This window comes from Sinocyclocheilus rhinocerous, unplaced genomic scaffold, assembly GCF_001515625.1.
Source record: "Sinocyclocheilus rhinocerous isolate Xijiao unplaced genomic scaffold, SAMN03320098_v1.1 scaffold1168, whole genome shotgun sequence".
Lineage (NCBI taxonomy): Eukaryota > Metazoa > Chordata > Actinopteri > Cypriniformes > Cyprinidae > Sinocyclocheilus > Sinocyclocheilus rhinocerous.
The window spans coordinates 846,553-869,137 of NW_015650373.1; the positions used below are offsets into that span (position 1 = coordinate 846,553).

Sequence of the window (22,585 nt, forward strand, 5' to 3'; positions counted from 1 at the left end):
AATAATTATTTTCCATGCTATTCATGTATCTATATGTTGTAATTGTGTACATAGATTATTTATTTTACTACATATTTTATTTATTTTACAACATCACCAAACCAAATGTATCTGTAACATGAAATATATGTTAATCTAGAAGATTACATATGCACAGACCTGCATGACATGTTTTGAAGACTCTTTTTTGAGCAATTTTAACTATTTTAAACAGTCATCTAATCTAAAAGTAGAATAATGACGAAAATTTTGATTTAAAAACAGAACAAATCAACAAGCACGTAAATAAAAAACAAAAAATACAAAGGTACAAACCGACATAAGTCATTGTCAAGTTTTATTTTAATATTCAATAGCTGATAAACAAACAACTGTTGCCACACATCACCTTAAATCCAGATGAATGCACAAAGTTGATCCAAATCATTAAATCAAAATTGGAAGTTCTTGTATTCCTTTTCCGTTCTATCTTGAAGTGTCACTTCTAAAGCTCAGTAGTGAGGTTTAGTTTTTTCATGTTTGCAAGTTCATGTATTTGCCGAGTTCATCGTTCAGGAAGTGAGGTCATTAAAGGTCACAGCTCTGTAACATGTGTGCCTGTGTTCTGTAAATAGATGCGTAATTGAATTAGAACAGAAAACGCTACTGAATTACAGTGAACTACTACAGCATACAAACACAAAGAGCAAAAATAACAAGGAGACAGAGATATAACATCATTTAAGCACACACACACACACCTGTAGCCCCTGGTAGTGCAGGATTGCATGATGCACTGAAGGGAAAAATGAAGAAAGAGACAGAAAATCTGGAACAAAACCATGATTCTTCATCTGAGATAGGAAACCATCTAGAGACAAACACACAAAAGATACAGTAAATAAATGAATTCATTAAATATATAAAATACCAGTTCTTGAGGATGAACTATCCCTTTAAACGTCATGTTACATATTAATATAAAACACCTCAGATCATGACACTACATTTGAGACTGTAGCTGTACGTGTGAGACGTGTAACCTGGACATGCAGCACAGAAAAACAAGGTCTGCGTGTTCTCAAATTCCTGAAGTACCTGTGACCCAGAGAGAGTGGTAAGACATGCATGTTTGCATTTAAACACGATAATGGTGACAAGCAGAATTTAAAAAGCCATTTATTGGTTAGCAGTTAATGAGAGCCAGTAACAAGTAACCTATTTCTGTTCATCTCTGGTAAAATATCAACACTTCTACGTGTGGGTACATGTGTGTGTTCTGTGACACTAACTGATTTTAATGTGCCCATGGCCACCGAGTCCATGAAGGTGACTCCACTGAGCTCCAGAATAACGCACTCTGAACCCCCTGCTGGTCTGGAGAACTTACTTCAGGATTCTCATTAATGTCATTACTAACAGCCTGCATATACAAAAAGAACAATAAAATTGAACTCAGTGAATGGAAAGCAGGGAGCTGTGATAGATGTTGTACCTGTCTGAGTGATGTGAAGGTCTGGTCTGCATTAGCGTAGTAAAGTGGATTACAACAGGAAAACACAGTCAACTCCAGGGACTTGATGTGCCAGAACCAACACAAAATTCAGGGATTTATATTTATATTATACATATGTACTAGAAGGAACACTTCTAATATATATGTAATATTAATAAGTAATACAATTAATACAATTATTTATAAAATATATAATTGTTATATATAATTCATATTAATAAATTCAGCTGTGCCATCACAGGAATTACATTTCAAAATATATTCAAATAGAAAACAATTATTTTAAATTGTAATCATATTTCACAATAACTATATTTTTGATCAAATAAATGCAACCTTGGTGAGCATAAGAGACTTGAAAACATTAAAAAAAAAACAAAAAATGCTGAAAAAAGATTAATTATTTCAAACTTATAAAATATCGGTAGTATGTTGTTGGTAATTTATGGTCATTAGCTGGTTTAGGTAGTTGCTCAACTGAAAAATAAAAACAACTGGTAGGGCTGGCAGATCACTTTGATTAAGTTGAGGAACTGCTTAAGATGATTAACCACATTTCAAAACAGCTTAGGCTGATTTCTAGCTGGATTGTGTGCAAATAATACCCTTGAGTATTTGTCCAGATCCCTGTAACAGTCTGTGCCAGCAATATGCCCAAGAACGGAAGATCTGGGCCTGAGAAATTTAGAAACAGGAAGAATAAGAGTTAGTATGAGAAAGATGAAAAACTGATAAGAGAAATAGAGGGAGATACTGTAGATAAATATCAGACAATACAGATGACTCACTGCTGTGTCCTGAACACGATGGTAAAAAGAGAGAAAACAATTGCACTGCCAAGCCCCAGGTCCAGTTTAAACACCAGGGCACTGAGCAGTGTCACTACCCACACTACCTGCAGTCTCAGTAGGAAACACACACAGGAAACACCCTGGATGAGAGGCCTACATGGAACTGGATTTTGGAACATGTTGTACTTGGGTCAGATATGTAAGGATAAATGGACTGGTTTCCCTTACCAGGTCCAAGCGGTCTGTATTCCAAAGTTTAGGCACATCTTTGACTTGTGCAAAAACCCCTTGCAGATTCACTAAAATAATGACAGCCAAAACTGTCTGAAACACAAATACACTTTATAAAACCACCTTATTATACTATATCCATATAATTTATACTTTGTTATTGAAGGTGGTATTGGGACCTTTGGTAACTGCTGAAAAAGGGGGCCAAACTTCAACAAGATCAAAAGAATTATCAGTGCAGACACCAGAGAAGAAACCTGAGAGAAAGAGAGAGGTCATGTTCATGGAGTAAAGCCCTTACTGCATTGCTCCACACCTAAACATACATTATTTTGACAAATCAGTTTCTTTCGTGTATGTGGTTTACATTTTATCAGTTTGCTTTATATCACTTTTCTGATAAGAGTGACAAAGATGTTAATGATCTGTGACTTAATAATAGTCACATGCTGCATGTTCTTACAGCACAATTCAGTTTCAATTCAACCATATTTTAGCTTTTTTATTTTAAATAATTAATACAAAAAGGTTTTTTTTTTTTTTATCTCATAGGCTTTTTGAATTTCAGTATATATATGCACTTTAAATGTATTGTAGGGTATATAACAGTATAACTATTTTCTGTGAAAACATTCAATGCAATCCTCCCAGGTTATGTGCATGTACATGTAACTGTAACTTGAGGTTGTTTTATTAACTAGAAATAGCAGGTGTTCACACCCGAGTTTGTCCGCCTGTACTCTCCTGCACTGTGCTGCGAGACATGGATCCGCTTACTGGAAAGCACTGGAACATCCCGCCAATGGAGTTGCACAGACCCATAGCCAACAGCTCCTATAGGAGGAAGAGACCATTTATGTTCAGACGAAGGGAATGCTGCAAAGTGGGCATTTATACTAGTCTTTTTGGGAGGTTGCAGGGAAAAAACTAAAGTTCTTGAAGTTACATAAATTGCTTGTTACCTGGTTACTGTGAAAGGGGTACCCATGTTTATGAGCAAACATCATGCCCAATGAAGCTTGAAAACCATAGCCCACCACTGCCAACGCAAGAGCTGTCAATAATAGCTCCTGAGAGACAGAAAATGATGGAAGGGAGGGAGGTGAGAGACTTAGAGGTAAACAAAGAGAGAGAAAAGGGGACAAAAGGAGAGAGAGAATTAGTTTTAGCACCTAAATACTTCCTGCTAATTGGTTTTGTAAAGAAAATCCAACACTCTGGTTGGTATGGGTCCAACAATCTGTATTCCATACTGACCGGACAGATCAAACTGCACTGATGACAGAGTGGCAAAGATAATCTAGGAAAATGAAGAAAGAATAACTGTTGCACAGAAATCTCTTATAAAACTGAAACCAAAGTCAGCGTTATTAACGTTAAGGTAAAATAAATAAATAAACATTCTCATTAATTTAATCAAAATATAAACTAACACAAACTAAATTACATTTTCAACTAACTGAAATTAAATATAAAAGCCCACAAATTCTAGTTTTTGATAATATTAAAAAACTTGAAACCTGCCTGTATTAAATGTAATGTATTAAACACTAGACGGAGAAATTTGAAAACTTAAATAAAATCTAAAAACAAAATTGTGCATGTGCGCACCAGTACCAACTCCCATTGAATTAGAAATCGAGTGCTCCAGAGTGAATTCACCATCTCTCCAAGTACCACCAGGGAGACAAAGAACACTACCAGTGTCGCCAGTAACACTCTCCTGATTCCAGTCATAATGTTTGAAAACATCTGGTAGACACACATACTGTGTGTACATTTAACATCTGAAATGAACACAGATATAAATCACACAGTGCTCATTCTCACCCAGAACACAGCAAAGATGCCTCTGTGTCTGACTATGGAGATGCCCATCAGTAAAGGCAGCTGGTAAACAGTCACATGGACAGCAGCTGCTGTAGTGTATCCACTGACCAATGGCTGAGACAACCACCGACACACCCCTCCACAACGCAGCACATAAAGCAGAATCTATAGGGAGAGAGATTTATACACAAACACACACACCAATACAGAATTAATACAGCTTGTGCGTGAATTACCTGTATCAGTCCACACAGAATGGTCAAAGGCACAGGCAACTCTTAACACTTTCAGCCACAATCTCAGCACTCTCTGCTCCACTGCCTGGCCTGCCAACACAACATCACCAGTCACCGTACCGACCATGATGGAAAGGACAGAAAAAGTACCTGTGGATCAGACAGATCATCAGCCAATCAGACCTGAATGTCCAATCAAATAAGAACAAAGCCATTATTACATATTAAATCATGTTTAATATATGCTTTAACTTTTCTTATTGTTTATTTTTGTATTATATATTTTTATTGTTTATTTTATTATGTATTTTATACTTCATTTTATTTTAATTATTTAATTAATTTATTGTTATTTATATATATATATATACATTTAATTTTAATGTTTTATTTTAATTTATGATGTAATTTAATATATTTTTGTTTTATATATTTTAGACTTGATTTTATTTTATCATTTGATTATTCTATATTTATTTATTTATTTTGTTATTATATATTTTATTTTATATTTTAATGTTCACTCAAACAACAGTTCATCTGAATTTTTTTTTCATTATTTACAAAAATCTGTAAATTGATATTGAATAAATATCAGCAAATGGGCTTGTTACAAATTTTTTTGTTTGTTTTTTGGGTGAACTATTCCTTTAATATCTTTTTCTTGCAAAGTGGCATCGTGTATGTGTGTAAGCAATATATATGTACCTGCAGAGAGAGTTTGTGTGTGTACTTACCCACAGAGATGTGTCTAGATGTTCCAAATATGAAGTAAATGAGAATAGGGTAGAAGGACGAATATAGACCAAACACTGGAGGAATTGCAGCCAGCAAAGCATTAGCCACCCCTATAGAAAACAAAAAGTCAGAAAATTAGTCATTTGTGTGTAGAAGAGTGTGTGCAGTTCTGTACAATAGAATTAGTCATTACATCCACTTTATCTGTCTGGTTTGAATCACAGCGCATTGTGAAGAAAATTATCGCCTGCCAGCTGATAATACAGTTCGGTAGGTGTCTAAGATGAGAAACAGGATGATGAAAATCATAACCGACCCCTCACATCACACTTCAAGTGTCTTCACTCTCAGAGAACACTCAGAGAAAATCTATTTTGATCGATGTTGACACCTGCATCAACATAAATTCTTTATACTTTATAATAGTTGTCATATAGCAGTTTGTAACTCAGATAACACAGGAGAATGTGTGCAAGTCTTAAACCTTGTGGCAGGTGCATGATTCCCACACTTATTCCTGATATCAGATCTCCAATAGCGTTTTTCCTGAGCGAGTATTGTGGCAGCCATGACAAGAGAGGTGCAATAGACAGGAAGTAGCTCTTCAGCCTTGGACCTGAACACCTGAAGCACAAAAAAAATAAAGAAATATGGGGGGGTCAATGTGTATATTTAGCATGGACACTGTTTATTTTATGATCACATTATGCTTCTTAACCTCCCCTATACTCACCAGCACTCCTCCTTCAGCTTTCCCCAAATTGTCCGATGCACCTTCCACCTGCGCTGTCCCAGGATATCTAGCTGTGCTTCATTCAGACCATAAATGAGACTGGGATTGAAATTCTCACTCTCTAAACATCTTTGATTGTCCATCTGTAAAAAAGGAGAAAAAGTGGCTAAAACAAGCACAATCCTAAAACAGAGTGTATGATTATGCTTCCCATGTGTGAGGCTGTTGTGACTTCAGTGTGAACCCGGAGAAAACCTTCTACTATCGTTCTCACAAGCAAGCACAGTAGCTAAACCAATTAAACCAGACATCTATAATTGGGTAGAGACAGATTCATTATACACTTTTCCTCCTACAGGCTACTAAAGGGTTATTTACTGTCTCAGATGTTCACCAACATTTATCGTCGGATCAGTGAAGGAAATCTGTCATTGGCTTTGCTTTGACCAAAGGTGAAAAGACTTTAACCTACCACTCCTGAGAACAGAGATCATATTACGCAACATCACATGAGTGACGGCTTGTACTAAACTTTCTATTTTTACTGTAGCACTTTAATAATGTTCTCCAGATAATGATTATGCATGTGACTTTTTATGTTGGAGGCAGGGCTGTTTTATCCAACGAGAAGATGCTTATACATGATGTAGAAACTGACCTTTGACCTTATATAGTACAAACTGAAGCTATAGAAGACATACATCAGTCTAATTGCAATGTTTTATTTATATAGTTATCTGTACATCAACACATCATCAACACAATCAGATGGTAAAACACCAGAATGTTTTTCACTATTTTTGAAGCCATACTGAAATGTAAAGGTAAGGACACAATTTTCTAACACATAGTAGTACACAGGTTAAAAAGTATACCAATTACAACATTTGGTAGGAATCTGATCAAGACTCAAGAAGGATTCAGGACATCAGCAGCCAAAACTGATAACACATCAAAGCTCATCTGCGTGTCAGCACTCTTTGATAGGAGCACACGTGAGGACAGGTGACTGCACAGGTGATTATGCAATAAAACTGTAAATAAGCTTATCATCAATTAGTTTTCTTACCTTGTGTAGAGAATTCACCAAATTCTGTTATGTGCGTCCAGAAGAAACCACTTTATTATTCCTGTGCACATGACCTGACTATCTCAACAAAACCTCAGGCCAGCTGTGGGACGGATCTCAGCTGAATCTCTCTCCTTAAATATTTTCATTGCTTTCTGTTGTTTAAAGGTCAAATTTATAATGTTACCTCATATATAATTCATCACAAATGCTGTCTCCAACCTAAATAATAAACACCATGGTTATTCTCTCAAACTCTGTGTTCCATTGGTTTATATACTGTAAGTGTCGACAGAGCTTAAGATCAGGAGGCAAAAACAATATCACACCCACACACACTCTAAATATACATTTAACAGCCTTAAAAAAAAGTAACAAAAACAACAAATACAACTTGAGGAATTTCCACTACTTCACTGGCCACTATATATAGAATGTTTTTGTAACAATGTAAAATGTATGTTATACTGTATATACTGTATGTTTTTACATAGTTACAAAAATTTGTACAATTTGTAAAAAAAAAAAATTTATCACAGTTTGCACAAAAATATTAAGCAGAACAACTGTTTTCTACACTGATAATAAATGCTTGAGCACCAAATCAGCATAATTGAATGATCTATCCATCCATCCATCCATCCATAAAACAAAAATAAAATTAAGCATATAGATAAAACACTATAGATGAAGCCATAGAGCATCTGATGTTCATGTGCTTACATTGTTTTTCCACAGGATGCATTTCTGCCCTAGATGTGAACTTACAGTACCATGTTTTGCCTCAGTATTGAAACTGATTCAGCAACACAGTGAGATCTCTGAGGCGCTCCGCTCTGCTCCGTGCAGACTGGTGAACCGGCAGCTCAAAAAATGAAAATGTGAAACTACGAGAAAAGTTAAGATTTGTGACTTGTCTCAGAGGGGGTAAACTGGGAGGTCTAGGGGGGTGTCTTGGTGGGAGCGGCTTGCGTTTTACCCTGGCCATTCTCAGGTTCAGTGTTTTTGATTTGAGGAGGGGGTGGTGGGTGCGGAGGATCTGGTGCTATGATTGGCTTCGTGTGGGCAAGAGGAAGGGGTGAAAGTGGAGGGGGGAAACCGGTAAAGGAGGACTCAGAGTGTGAGGAGCCTTCCCAGGGTGACATGCTGTCAGGGGCCACAGATGAGATGGGAGGATGGCTGGGTTTTCTGGTTTCGGCCTGAGGAGGATGCTGGGGAGTGGATAGAGTGGGTCTTGCTAAAAATAGAATAGATTAAAAAATATAAAAATCAGAATTGTGTTGGGACTTTTTTGGGACTTTAATTCTCGTAACTGCAACAATATTTTTTGGGAATTGTCACTACATATCTAAATTGGGTCTACTTCTCATAATTGTGACTTTCTTGCAAATACGACTTTATATTTTATTACTGTGATTTTAGTTCTTTATATCTAATAATTGCAAATATTTCTATACTATAACTATATCTTTACTATACTTTGTATTTATGATTTTATATCTCATAATTGCAGCTTTTATAAACATAATCAGTTACCGGTTTTGTTGTAGGAAACAGGATCTCATAAATCTTTAACTTTATCTCACACACATGTTCAGTTCCCATTATCCTCTCGCCTAACAAGTCACATTAGAAAGAAGAATGTTTGGACAATAGCAGTTAATTAATTTAGCACCTCCTAAATTTCTATTGTCTATTGATGAGCTCAGGTAACATTGTGTAGACAGAAGGAACAAAGATCAATGTAAACACACAGTTTATATGGCACACATCAGGATTGATTAGCATTACTTCACAGGCAATGACTACTTAAATCCAACTTATGAAAACATCTGATTTCCAGTTAAATCAGATGATATCTGACAACACCTTATCATATAACAATGCACCATTGATTCCATATAGACTATAAAAGTACCTGCAGTTTTACTGCTTGATGAACCAATCAGAGGGAGCCTATCCTTTGACATCACTGCATTGTCCTGTATAGTGATACCACACACATAATTATGAGTCTTTAAACAGTATATTTTATATTGTACTGTATATTAACTTGTAAATTCAATCAATTTACTGTAGGTCATTTTTGTGGAACAGCCATACCTTGTGATTTTCAGTCTCCTTTTTCTTTCGTTTTTGAGGCATTTTAGGGTTCTTCTTTCCAGATTCATTCTCCCTGAATCATGACATCCTTTTTCTAAAGATCAGAACACTCATTTCAAACAAAAAGACACAGCCTCACAACACACAAATTCACACTTTTGATATTGCAGAAAAGTTTTTTATACTCACATTAATTTTGTATCCTCTTCTTTTCACATTTTGGCTCCTTTTCACATCACATAATCAGATGTAAAAAAGAATATATTATTTTATATATTAATTTCTTTCACATTCTGCAATCCTTAATGGGACTTTTATGTCTCCCTCACATGCTTTCTCTTCCTTTCCTCTCTTGCTTTCATTCGTTCAGCTGTGGATTAAAGGGATTGGCCATCGAGCCACTATGATGATGAACAAAAGGGAACTGGAGAAGGGGGTGAAATATTTATACTTAGTTGAACAGCCAAAGCCCCCCAACACACTCACTCTCTCACTCACCCACACACACACCTGCTGGCCTGTAGCCCATGAAAACCCTGATACTTTATACATGCATGACTCTATTTTCAAGCCATGAGCCACTCACACACATGCACGCATATACTTTAAACAGCCACAAATTCATATCTGGTACCATTTAAAAGTTTGGACAAACCTACTAATTCTATACTATTAGTATTCTTCACATGATAGAATAATAGTACAGACATTAAAACTATGAACTAACACAAATTGAATGGTGCATCTCGTAAAAAAATAATAATGATAATATATATCCACCTTATTTTTCAATGGGGAAGTAAGCTGTTTTCTGTGAATGTGTGAGAATTCCGCTTCATTAGCCGCGGTAGGAAAATAACAAGAAGAATAACAAAGTGCAATAAATGGTCAAATTGTTTGTGCTACAAGTGTTTATAACTAAGACAACACATCAAAATAATATGGAAAGAAACACCAGTTTTCAATATCAAGCAACAAAACGAGTTGTTTTGTACAGCTAAGAATAGCTGAAAGTGGATGACACCCCTCTTATGGGAAAAATAAGGTGGATATATATATATATATATATATAAGTTTGAATCGACTTTTATTTTATTTCAACATTATTTCAACAACAAAAAAAGATTTTTAATAGTTTTAGTAAACAATAACACTAGTCTTTATATCAAACGGTCTGTAGGATCATGGGAAACATAAATTCAGTCAAGCATGTCCAAACTTTTGATTGGTTCTTGTACAGCTGTATTGCCTTTCATTGTTAGGCCATATTGAAAATAAAAATGTCCTCACAAGGTACTTTACCTGACACAGTAAAAATGTTACATATTTGAAAAGATCTTTATTTGAAAATCTTTACAATTTTACAATTAAAAATCTTTGGCATCTTAATTTATAAATCACAAGTTAAAGTCAGTGTTTTGTCCTCGAAACATGATGTGGAAATATCACTTTCTTTCACTCCTCTACTTTTATTGCCCTGTTAACAGTTTCATTCAGTTTATCCATCTCTCTTTCCGTTAACTGAAACAACTGTAAGCCCTGCCCACAAACAAGCACCCAGGCTCCTCCCTCTTGTCCAAACCATGCCCACAACCCAGCTGCATCTGCAGTGTGTGAGAATAGCACCTTCAGTGGGCGGAGTCCGTCACTGTTCACACTCCACAAACACAAGCGCTGGTCCGGTGAGGTGGACACCAGTAGGGTGGGGCTTAGTAAACATAACCCTGTGAGAGGGGAAGAGTGCGCCAGGGGCACTGAACAATGAGAAAGCAGCTGTAGAGACACGCCTCCATTCTCCTGCCCTTTCTGATCTATCTTAATATGCAGTAGAGACAGCTGTCCATCATCTCCACCACTGGCCAATGAGATAATATTTTCCTCCATTTGCCTCATCTCTCTCCTAGGTGATAAGGCAAGCGTATTGACTCCACTTTGATGGACAGGTATGGAAAAGAACGGGGCTGATGGACCTGAAGCACAGACAGGGTAAACTGTTATTAGCATACACATATTGTAGAGTTCTATAACCAGTTTCAAGCCTGATGGCACCCAAAACTACGGGTTCTGACATGGATTCAGTCGGTTTTTTATGCTCTTGGGTTTGTAATCAATTTAAAATTATTTTTTAATTTTATGGAAACAGACATACTCCATCTTTTGAGTCTTTAAGATTCTTAAATAAAAATAATAATAATAAGCACATTTTCAGGGACAGGTAGGGAACAACATAAATAAAGACAGATTTTTTATTTCTGAGTGAACAATCCCTTTTAACATATTATATTACAAATGCGAACAAAACATAAATAATTTAAGTTCTTCTTAACTAAAGCATAACAAGCACACACAGTTATACAAACATAAAAAAAAAATCATCACGTTATTTAAAAAAAAAAAAAACACACAAGTGTTTATGTTCTGGTGTATGTATGACTCACCCTGCCAGCTGACACTAGCCTTACTGTTCAAAACTGCTGTTAAATCCCACACAGATATACAACCATCTGTAGTGCCACTGAACAGCAACAAAAGCCTGAGACAGAAAGAGGACAAAGGAAAGTAAGTCTAAGAAAATTTTAAATATGGAATAAGTGTTTTATAAATGTACAGCATGTCCTTACTTTCTGTCCTGGGAGTCCTCCAGCTTGTAGGTGGCGACGCTGAGCACACACCTCTGATGGTAAAAAGACTCCCAAAGCATGTCAACACTCCTACTGCTCTCAGTCACGCAGAAAAGCCTACAATTCAAAACACACACAGTCTCAATACATTAATCATAGAAAGTAAAAACATTAAACATTTTTTATGAAACTCATTTAAATTCATATGTTCATAATCTCAAACCAAGTTACCTTACTGCACCATCACTACAGCCCAGAGCCAGTAAGACACAATCAGTCCCATTTTGCACCACAGCCATAGACATGTACCTGCAAACACGAGAAAGCATTTGCACAATAAAATCATAATGTAATCTCTCTGTAAGAAAATTACAATTACAATGGGGAGGGGGTACATTGTATTGTCCGCCCTCTGGTGGTTAGAAATGTTCAAAACAGCTGCAACCAACCATCAAACAACATTGGACCCAATTGACTTTCATTGTATAGTCAAGAAAAAAAACAACACTGAAACATTTTTCAAAATATCTTCTGTGTTATACGGAAGAAAGATTTCTTTTTGGGTCAACGATCCCTTTAAGATAATAAAAATGACTTTTCAAACTTATCTCTAGATCCAAACTTGTAAAGTAGAGAGTATTTTAACATATACATTCACAAACACACATGCACCTTGTCTCTGGGTCCATTTTGACAGTCTTGTGTCGGTTCCGCTTCCGTTCCCACTGTTCATCCAATCGATGGCCAGCTATCTGAGTGACCTGACAGATTGGCTGACTCTGCTGCTCATCCAAATGCATCAGGAGCCGGTAACACTGCAGCTGGGCCCGGCCACCCACAGAGAACACCAAAGAAGAGAGAGAGGAGGTATCTGTCACGTCATCTCTCCCTTTTTCATTAGTTTCTCCTCTTCTGATTGCAGCCAGAGCACGAACATTTGAGATATGGTCCGTTAGAACTGAAAGCACCTTAACAGTTCCACTCTGTGGTCTGATGGCAAGTACACCTACTGTGGTATCCTCCCCTCCGGTAACAAAAACTTCCCAAAGTTCTGACAACTGTCCAGTCTTCGTCAGACTACCAAGGTGGCAAACACAGCTGATGCCTCGTCCATGTAGCCCCTCTTTCAGGGTGTGTGCATTCACATCGGTTTCTGTTGATGCTAATGAACGTGATGCCATGACAGCACCATGCTTGATAAACAGAAGGGTACCTTGTCCAAGTGTATGTGCTTGAGGATCTGTGTCCATGTTTATTGGGTGTTTGTAGGCCCAGGATCGATGGCCGCCTCCACAGGCAACTGATAAAAGCTTCTCTTGTCTGTGAGGGTCCCATATAACCAAGTGGACCGAGTGGAAGCCAACCATTACAAACCGAGTTTCGGCTATGATTGCACTCTCTTGATCGATCTTCCTCTTCTCAGTTCTCTCATTCAGCAACTTTCCCTGTACCTCTAGTCCATCCAAGCCCAGAAACAGAACTTTCTCTATCCACTCCATGCCTTTGCAGGCCCGTTGAACTCTACGCACCTTCAGAATATTTTCTTCAACAGTTAGTATTCTTACAGATCCATCTCGACCTGTACTGTAACATAAGTCTTGATATTCACACACAGAAGTCACACCTTGCTTTCCATGGACTCCATAAAGGGTACTGATGGAAGACAGAGGACCACCATGGTCTGTTTGCTTGTTTTCAGTTTCTTGATCTTGTAAGTCCGTTCTTCTTTCTCCACCATCATTTCTTCTGTCATTCTCTCCTCTTTCAGTGTAGAGCAGTAGTGACCCTCTCCGGTCACCACACAGGTACAACCCCTTTCTCTGGGACAAGGTAACTGCAGCAGTCAGCCAGCGTTTGGCACAGGGTGGCAGCAGGAATGGAAGAAGAGTTTCCTCTTTCATATGCAGGCCCGATTCATCCTCTATCACTTTTATTGTCCATCGATAAACCAGTCCCTCAGAGTCCGATGCAAGAAGACACCAACTCCAGGACCCTTCAAACAGTCCCTTGACCCAAAGTACAGAGTGAACTTTACCCTCACCAGCTCTTAGCAAGACTCCCACACCTGGCTGCCCTACAAGAAACACCTGGACACCTCCTTTCAGATTACCCACTGCACACACCCACACAATGCAATCTGAATTCTGGACTTGGATGCTTGTGATCTCCATTACACAATAGGACTGGAATTCTGCTCCCCCTTGCCAAATGACATCCCAGGTGTCACCCTGACTAAGGCACACCTCTCCTTGATCAGTACAGACCAGAACTGTATACGGTTCACCCTCACCCACTAATCGGACCACTTTGGGACAACCCTGCCCTTTAAACCCCAGATCCAGAGTCTCTGCCTTAGTTTCCTTACCGTCTTTCTTCTCCTCTGCCACTCTCCATACTCTTACCCCACCATCTGCACCTCCAGTAGCCATCCATCCCTCCTTACAGCCTATACTTCCCTTGCTGACAGCCAGAGCCCTCACTCCACCTGACCTATGCCCTCTAAACGTATGCCCAACCTTTCCTTCACCTCCCCATTCCCAGAGCAGGCATGCTCCATCTTCTCCTACACTGAATACACGGTTTGGCGCAAGCCTGACACAGAAGACCCGTGCCTGGTGCCCATAAAGCACTCGAAGACATGTTGGGGATTCCTCTCCACAGCCTGAATCTCCACCCAATGTGCCGACACTCCACAAACGAACACTGCGGTCATCTGAGGCAGAAGCCAGCCACCCAGATTTCTGGAGGTAGCAAAGGCTGAAAATGACTCCACTGTGGCCCAACAGGCGTCTCTCTACCTGGGACTGGCCATCAGGTTTGGTCCCTGTGGGCCTCCACAGCACAAGCTGATTGAATACAGTCCCACCTACCAGCACTAAAGAGTCCCAATTTGGACCGATCATAAGTGCTGAGTAGAGAAGACAGGACTCTACGCAGGAGTAGAAGGAGAGAACATTACCAGTTTCTGCATCTAGGAGCAGCACAGCATTGTGAGCCAAGGATATGCCTAACAGTGGGTGGGGTTGTCCTTTCAGCCAATGAATGTCCAGCACCCAGTCTTGAAGCTCCAAGAGAGGACCAATGAGCTTTAGGCATCGTCTTCCAGTATTGAAGCTGACAAGCCGAACTCCTTTTCCTCCAAAAACAATGATGTCCTCCTTGTCGTTGTCCAAAACAGAACTTTCACATGAGATTACATTGTTGAACTGTCTCTCTCCAAACTGACATTTTCTACTAGGTCGTATACCATGGATACGGTAATTATGGAGAACATTTAAAGATGTACATTCTTTAGGAGATGCCTGAAGACTGTACACAGAGAGGATTGGTCCCTCACCTACAAATTGACACAATTAACAGGAAAGAATTTATCAAATTAATATGTTATGAATATAAATATGTTCATAGAGATAAATACACAAATACAATTATGGATATTGAGAGACATTTGTGCATTTCCCAAACACAAGGAAATTCAGCAGAAGAAGATAACACAACCCCTCTTTGCTAGGATACAGAACTTAGCCTATTGAACTCTTCCAGCAGAAAAACCACCTCAAAATTGGCCCATGAGTCATAGCCTGCATACTTTATTCCAAAATTGATTTTTAGCTTGATGTTTTGCTACCTGTTCATTAAAAGAATGAATGTCAGTCACCTGTCAGCAGTAAGTCCTCCCCAAGGAATTCCAGCGCAGTCACTGGAGCAACAAGCACAGTGCTCTTCATCACAGCAGACTCTACAGGAGATGCCATCTCAAGCGGTCTGAACGGCAGGCTGAAGACTTCTGGAGCACAACAAAAACATCACAGCATTATTCACTATTATCAAGTAAATGAAACTGAATTCAATGCATATTGTTTGCAATGGCATTTACTATTCACCTTTTTCCTAACAAACCTACTGCGGAGAAGTTCCACTCAAAAAGACTGAAACGAATCATACAGATGTGCAACAAATAATTCTTATCCGTCAGTTTGACTGAATGAGCTGAATATTTTCTTCCATGTTCTATTTTCAAACAGCAGGAGAACAAAATAAAGCTTGGTATTTTAATGTGACATGGTAAAATAACAATATCTATAGCTCTACAGAGCTCTTTTCAGTCCACTGCATTCTTCTCCTCCTGATTATTTTCTTTTTTCCTTTCCATTCTGCTGTAACAATATGAAAAAAGACAACATATACTGTGCATTTGTGGTCTGCTCTCCCAATTTATTTTACAATATATCCCATGAATAATTCACTGGAATGCACTAAGAATATAAAATTTTTATCCCCAAATCTTCACGACTCTTTCCAGGTTTGTTTTTCACACGGATGCTTTAAAATGTAATTGTGTTCTCATTATACTTCTAATCTCTATTAACAGAGTTTACTAGAAGGTTTCTAAAGAAGGTAAATACAATATTTGTTATCTATCTATATGGAAATCACTTTGAAATATTATCACTCAATGTTAATGTTAATTCACATTTTTTTATGTTGAATAATATATATATATATATATATATATATGTGTGTGTGTGTGTGTGTGTGTGTGTTGTGTGTACATATATATGATTATTATTACTTATATATGCTTTTACACTTTTAAATATCCTCATAATGGTTGATGCTGGGGCTCACAAAGGAACAATTTCTGAGCTATTAATTAATTAAACATTAAAATATACAATTAAAATGAATAATTTAAAAAACATTCTAATAAATAAATATATCTAATGCCATGCAATCCTGAATCATCCATATTTCTGTGGGATGGAAATACATTATAAACTAGAAAAAAATATTTTAGAAAAAATATATACAAATCCCACACACGTCTGAAACTTGAATCACATTAGTATTGTATTTGATTAAAAAACATATTAGAAAAATATAATTAAATTTTTTAATGAAATATTGTATTAAAATGTTTTGTGATGTTGTGTTGGGGATTTATATATATATTTTTTCTGAATATAAACAATCATAACAAAACCTTGACTAAAAAAAGATTAAATGTTATTATGTTTACCTGCATGCCATTTGACTTACCTAACATCAGAGAACCATGAACATGTGAATGTATGGTTAAATAACTTTAAAAATCTCAGGTGTACTACAAATAAATACTTAAGGTCAAAGCGGTTCGGTTGACAAAAAAATCCCTGATCTGGATTATTAAGGGGATGTCATGTAAACAAACACCATTGTTTGTATAATTTAGCTCAAGACCCTGTTGGAAAATTCATATTATAAAACGGATAGTTCCGGTCCTTGATTCTGATTGGTTGAGCCGCGTTGTTTACTCCTGTGTTGCTCGGCAACCACTTTGTTGGAACCACAACTGTTTCTGAGGAACTACATTGTTTGGTGAAAGAATACTGTTTTTATTTATATCATTACACTTTTTATTTGCTCTGTTTTATTCTGTGAAACCTTACTACGTATATGGAATAACCGTTTTATAAAAGCAATAAGCCCCGTGAAGCCGTGGTTTTTATAACAGCTAAGGGGCGTTGTTAGGCACAACGCGAAGCGAGCAGCCCCTTAGCTGTTATAAATTCACTGTAAACCACGGCTTCTTGGGGCTTATTGCTTTATTAAACTGGTTGTTGTGTTTTGGAACATGACAGTTGGTTTATAACTGTTCTGAGACAATTACAAAATGCCCCAATCATTACCTGCTCTAAATAACTTACTATTGAAATGACCAGCTAATATGTTCCAAAGGACTTCTATAAAGTGTGTTTTTTTTCTACCCAGAATCTACCCATTTATTAAAAGAATGAACGTAAGTAAGTCATCTGTCAACAGGACACAGCTACCATAAAATGACATTTCTAGCAGCATGTTTCTCATCGTAACAACAACCCTATCAAGTTTACCTATCAAGTATCAAGACTTACGCGTCCCCTGTAGAGATCGTGTCTTTATTTTGAGGAGGAGGTGAAATGGAAAAGTGATGTATTTTCTTTCATAGCAGTTCCAGCATGTTTTGTGCTGCATGTGTGTTCTCGCTTCCTCGTTGACATCGCTCGGCGTCCAATCGCGCTGCTCAATACTGCACAGACCGCACCACGCTCGCGATCAATTGGATGAAACGAGTCCTGCGCTTTGTACTGTTAAAACGCGTAGATTTGTGCATTTTGCCTGATGCACAAACCATATGTATTGAGCGGATCTCATGAGAATGGCATACAAATCATATAAAATGCACAAACCAGTGAACTGCCTTTCTTACGCCCGGAGCGTCATTTTGCGTGTCCCCAGACTGTTGTTTAAATTTCTTACGGAGCACTTAAGCCCAGGGGGTGGGGAGAAAGTGTAATATTTTCGGGATAAAATCGTCAGACTGATGATTGCATGTAAGTAGGGTCAATATAAATAATATAACGCCTTTATCAACAACTCGCATTCGTAATAGCAAAATAAATAAATAACAGCAATACCTACGTTTTAATGACGACGATGTAGAGTAATTGCTGAACTGTTTTTATCACGGGTTTTTTTTAACGAACTATTCAAAAGAACCGATTCTCAGAACTCAATTTATGGAGCACATGAGGCTTTTCCCCCGAAGATCAAATGTCTCATTAATTCTTCCAAGAGAAAATCTAAAACAGCAATTATTCCCTTCATTTTGCTTTCTGTCTGCTGAACTACAGACTCCACATGTGTGCCAGGTGACCCCTTGCGCATTAGGTGGACCCCAGATGCATTTCCGTTGAACACTGACGATGAAGCGGTTTACCTGCATCCAGAGTTTAACATATCACTGCATCTGAAACTCTGGAAGTATACTGCACATGACGGCACCAAACCAACCTCATCTTCCTGTAATGCTGGAGTGTAAAACTCAAAAACTGACACTGTGATACTGCAAATATTACCATGTAAAACTCGACCATGTTTTCAAACTAGACTGTTCTGTTGAAAATAACAATAATGCGATACTTTGTAGATTTTCTATAAATTAAGTAACACATAGAACCTCAGTATAAAGCCTTCTTACTCAGTCACACACAAATACACTCATGCTGACCACCATGACGTACCGCATGCCAAACTTCACTCTGGAGCAGAAGCTCTTCCTGCTTCGGAGAATCCATGCGGTGGTGGACACAGTCCAGGACTTTCGGAAAGACACCAACACTACTGTGCACCGGAACGCTGTATGGGCCGAGCTGGCTCAGGCCTTCAATGCGGCGTTCCCTAGTCGACCCCCCAGCAGCATCGGGTGTTGTGTAAATGCATGAGAGATTCATTAAGAACAGTGAGTTCAAGCTGTAGTCATAATTCGCAGCTCAGGTTCACTACTGTAGTGCGATGCTCGGGTTTAGCGCTGTGGCTAACGAGACCAGCGGATCCATAATAATAGTAATAATAATAGAATGCAGCCTGTTCCACCTGCATCTGAATTATTTGGCGAATCGGTGATTTGAAGGCTTGTTTCTTCTTTGTTCATTCTTGCATTTAATAGCGATGCGATTCGAGTCTGACCGCTGCAATGAGCCGGTTGAACTAGTCTAGTTCACAAAACCGGACCGAACGATTCGTTCTCGAAACGAACTGAATTAGTCGAGAACCGATGAGTGAGTTGATATTGAAAACATTTGGAGAGAAACGAAGATTTTGGTTAAATTACTTTAATATTAAATAGCAGAATTGTTACAAATAATACTTTGTATTTTGACAGAAGTATCAACATACGAAACAGTTGGTTTTAATAAATATAATTTACCAAATGCAAAAAAAAGTGCAAAAAGTTTTCAGCCAAGACTTGTAAACGAATGTTATAATAATGTAAATACACATTATAGCATATTTAAATATAAATGAATAAATAAATAAATATATATATATATACACTCATGCTGACCACCATGACGTACCGCATGCCAAACTTCACTCTGGAGCAGAAGCTCTTCCTGCTTCGGAGAATCCATGCGGTGGTGGACACAGTCCAGGACTTTCGGAAAGACACCAACACTACTGTGCACCGGAACGCTGTATGGGCCGAGCTGGCTCAGGCCTTCAATGCGGCGTTCCCTAGTCGACCCCCCAGCAGCATCGGGTCTCTAAAGACGCTGTGGAAACGCCTGAAGGTGGAATGCCGTGTAGCGCTGCAGAAGCGACAGGAACAGCAGGCAGCTGGGCTTCCTGTGTCTGCCCTCACGCAGGTAAATTGAAGTCTTTCTAATGCTTCTATAATTCAGTTATATGCTTTGGAAAATTCTAGTAACACAATGTGGTTGTGTGTGGTTCTTGTCAGGTGCAGAGAGAAGTGATTGCCCTGGTACCAAACCTGATCTCCTGTCTGGAGGAGGTAGACGGAGATGGCAGCTATAGCTCAGTTAGGGGTGGCTCACCTGGAGCAGGTAATTAATAGTCATGTCATCTCTATTACAGGATGAAATACTACCACTCTTCCCAGCTGTCAGCTCTGTAATTATACGAGGAAGGAGATTAATTGAGTCATTCTCTCTTTTGTAGTGATGGGGCTTTCAGGCACTAATGGGAGTGAGCATGAAGATGCTGACCACAGTCAAAATGATGTAAGACTGAAATCAGCCTTGAAAGGATTGCGAAAGTACCTCTTAAGCTAAACGTTTTCTTTTGTATTGCAGATTTTATTTTAAAAATATAATTAACTCTCTTATGGCATGGAAAGTGTACTTGCTCACACCTTTACGTTGTAATGTGAATTGTTACTAGGTTAACAATTTACATGTAATAAACACAGGAAATGTGGTTAATTTGCAATGCTGGTGAAAATGTAATATTTATATATTTATTAATTCCTCAAAGAATCCTGAAAAAAATATTAAGCAGCACAACTGTTTCTATCATTGATAATAATAAGAAATGTTTATTTAAATGATTTCTGAAGGATCATGTGACACTGAAGGCTGAAATAATGGCTGCTGAAAATTCAACTTTGCATCACAGGAATAAATGACATTGTAATAATATTTCACAATTGTACTGTTTTTTTTTACTGTACTTTTAATCAAATAAATGCAGCCTTGGTGAACATAAGAGACATCTTTTAAAAACATTAAGAAAATCTTGTATTATAGCTCCCATGCATAAAACAAACAATTAATTTTGCTGTTAATTATAAAGCTGGTAATTATATAATATTCAGTATTCCACACACTAGACACATACATTTTCACTGGTGTTGCAATGCACATTTCATGTGTTTACTGCATGTACAATGCATGCATATTCTCAATATAACATGCCTTTTTGAGCCTTATTACATAAATGTACAGCAGTTACGATGCTATTAAACTTCCTTTTTTTACAGGAAGTAGACAGCAAGGAGAATTTGGCTATTGAACTTGGATTGGTCTCACCAACTCACCTACCTGTTAACTCTGGGATTCCTCCTGGCACTGCCTCCTCTCCTCTCCACTCACATTCAGTCTCTTCCAGGTCCAGCCGTCCGTCCCTCATCTACCCAACCCATGCAGGAAGCACCTCAGGGCTGGGATCAGGGACTAGGGGTGCAAACTTTGATACCCCACACAGAGAGCCTGCAGTGCCACATGCTCCTGCCGGAGGAGCAGTTGAGAATTCATTACCGCCAATGGACTCTTATACCTCAAACTCAAAATGGGAGGCACGTCGACAAGAACTGTTTGAGCTGGAGCATCAGCAGACGATGAGTCTGTTACTGCTGCAGCAGTGTGTGTGGGTGGAGAAGAGGAAAGCAGTGAGACAGAAAGAGAAGGCAGCACGGGCCAAGAAGAGATATTATCAAGCCAAACGACGGAAGATCGGCACAGATCATCCACCTTCCAGTAATGACAGCGAGGATAACGAACATCTACAGACGTAAACTCAGATGTTGCTTTGTTTGCTTTCTTTTTGAAAGTCATTTTTTATTCTAGCAATGCTGTTTATTTATAAAACAATATATTTTTTATTGTGAACTAAACTTAACTGGTGTTTAGGAATTTACCATGTGTATCATATGGAGGGGGGAATTCACTCAAGCAGGCTTTGTTCCAATAGCCGATAAAAATCTCATTTCCTTTCATACTCTCTCTCGACACTGATGATGCGTTCCATTCAATCAAAAGTGGGATAGTTAAAGGGATAGTTCATCTGAAAATGAAAATTCATAATTTACTAACCTTCATATTGCTCCAAACTGTGTGACTTACTTTCTTCTGAGGAACACAAAAGAAGATATTTTGAAAAATGCCTCAGTGTTTATTTTGTCCATGCAATAGGAGTAAATGGGTCCAGTGTTGTTTTTAACCCCATTGACTTTCATTGTATGGAAAACAGTTGAAATATTTCTCAAAATATCTTCTTTTGGGTTCTGCAGAAGAAAGCAAGTCATACATGTTTGGAGCGACATAAGGAGAAGTAAATGACAACAACATTTTCATTTTTTGGGTGAACTGTCCCTTTAAAGGCGCTCCACTGTCCGACAGACTTGGATTGTGACATATAAATACATAAAGGGGCAGTTGTAGCCTAATGGTTAGAGAATCAGACTTGTAACCCAAAGGTCGTGGGTTTGAGTCTCAGTACCGGCAGGGATTGTAGGTGGGGGGAGTGAATGTACAGCGCTCTCTTCTACACAATATCACAACTGATGTGTGACCCTTGTGCAAGGCACCCCCAACTGCTCCCCAGGTGCCGCAGAAAATGGATGGGTTAAATGCAGAGCACAAATTCCGAGTATGGGACACCTAAAGAATCAAATGGTAATGCTAACGTTAGCGTTGCA

The 22,585-nt window shown here is 38.2% G+C and overlaps 3 protein-coding genes across 3 annotated transcripts; 1 reads left to right on the plus strand and 2 right to left on the minus strand.

Annotated features, from left to right (window-relative positions):
* Positions 1 to 379: 379 nt before the first annotated feature.
* On the minus strand, positions 380 to 9,240 carry LOC107711914 (solute carrier family 26 member 6-like). The gene is made up of 18 exons (XM_016517003.1): positions 9,227 to 9,240; positions 9,042 to 9,105; positions 6,055 to 6,197; positions 5,806 to 5,945; positions 5,321 to 5,431; positions 4,600 to 4,733; positions 4,348 to 4,512; positions 3,755 to 3,817; positions 3,480 to 3,689; positions 3,238 to 3,351; positions 2,697 to 2,774; positions 2,515 to 2,610; positions 2,284 to 2,390; positions 2,101 to 2,170; positions 1,475 to 1,565; positions 969 to 1,402; positions 741 to 850; positions 380 to 604 (listed from the first exon to the last, which is right to left on the minus strand). The coding sequence occupies exons 3-15, from the start codon at positions 6,195 to 6,197 to the stop codon at positions 1,524 to 1,526; spliced, it is 1,473 nt and encodes a 490-aa protein (XP_016372489.1). The 5' UTR covers positions 9,042 to 9,105; positions 9,227 to 9,240; the 3' UTR covers positions 380 to 604; positions 741 to 850; positions 969 to 1,402; positions 1,475 to 1,523.
* A 1,158-nt stretch (positions 9,241 to 10,398) lies between these two features.
* LOC107711960 (WD repeat-containing protein 6-like) lies at positions 10,399 to 17,906 on the minus strand. Its single transcript, XM_016517064.1, has 7 exons — positions 17,742 to 17,906; positions 15,506 to 15,634; positions 12,520 to 15,184; positions 12,079 to 12,156; positions 11,848 to 11,964; positions 11,665 to 11,759; positions 10,399 to 11,196 (listed from the first exon to the last, which is right to left on the minus strand). Exons 1-7 carry the CDS (start codon positions 17,839 to 17,841, stop codon positions 10,682 to 10,684), a joined length of 3,699 nt encoding a protein of 1,232 aa, XP_016372550.1. The 5' UTR covers positions 17,842 to 17,906; the 3' UTR covers positions 10,399 to 10,681.
* Positions 17,907 to 19,709: 1,803 nt separating this feature from the next.
* On the plus strand, positions 19,710 to 21,705 carry LOC107711962 (uncharacterized). The gene is made up of 4 exons (XM_016517066.1): positions 19,710 to 20,015; positions 20,108 to 20,213; positions 20,329 to 20,390; positions 21,149 to 21,705. The coding sequence occupies exons 1-4, from the start codon at positions 19,719 to 19,721 to the stop codon at positions 21,680 to 21,682; spliced, it is 999 nt and encodes a 332-aa protein (XP_016372552.1). The 5' UTR covers positions 19,710 to 19,718; the 3' UTR covers positions 21,683 to 21,705.
* Positions 21,706 to 22,585: the final 880 nt, after the last annotated feature.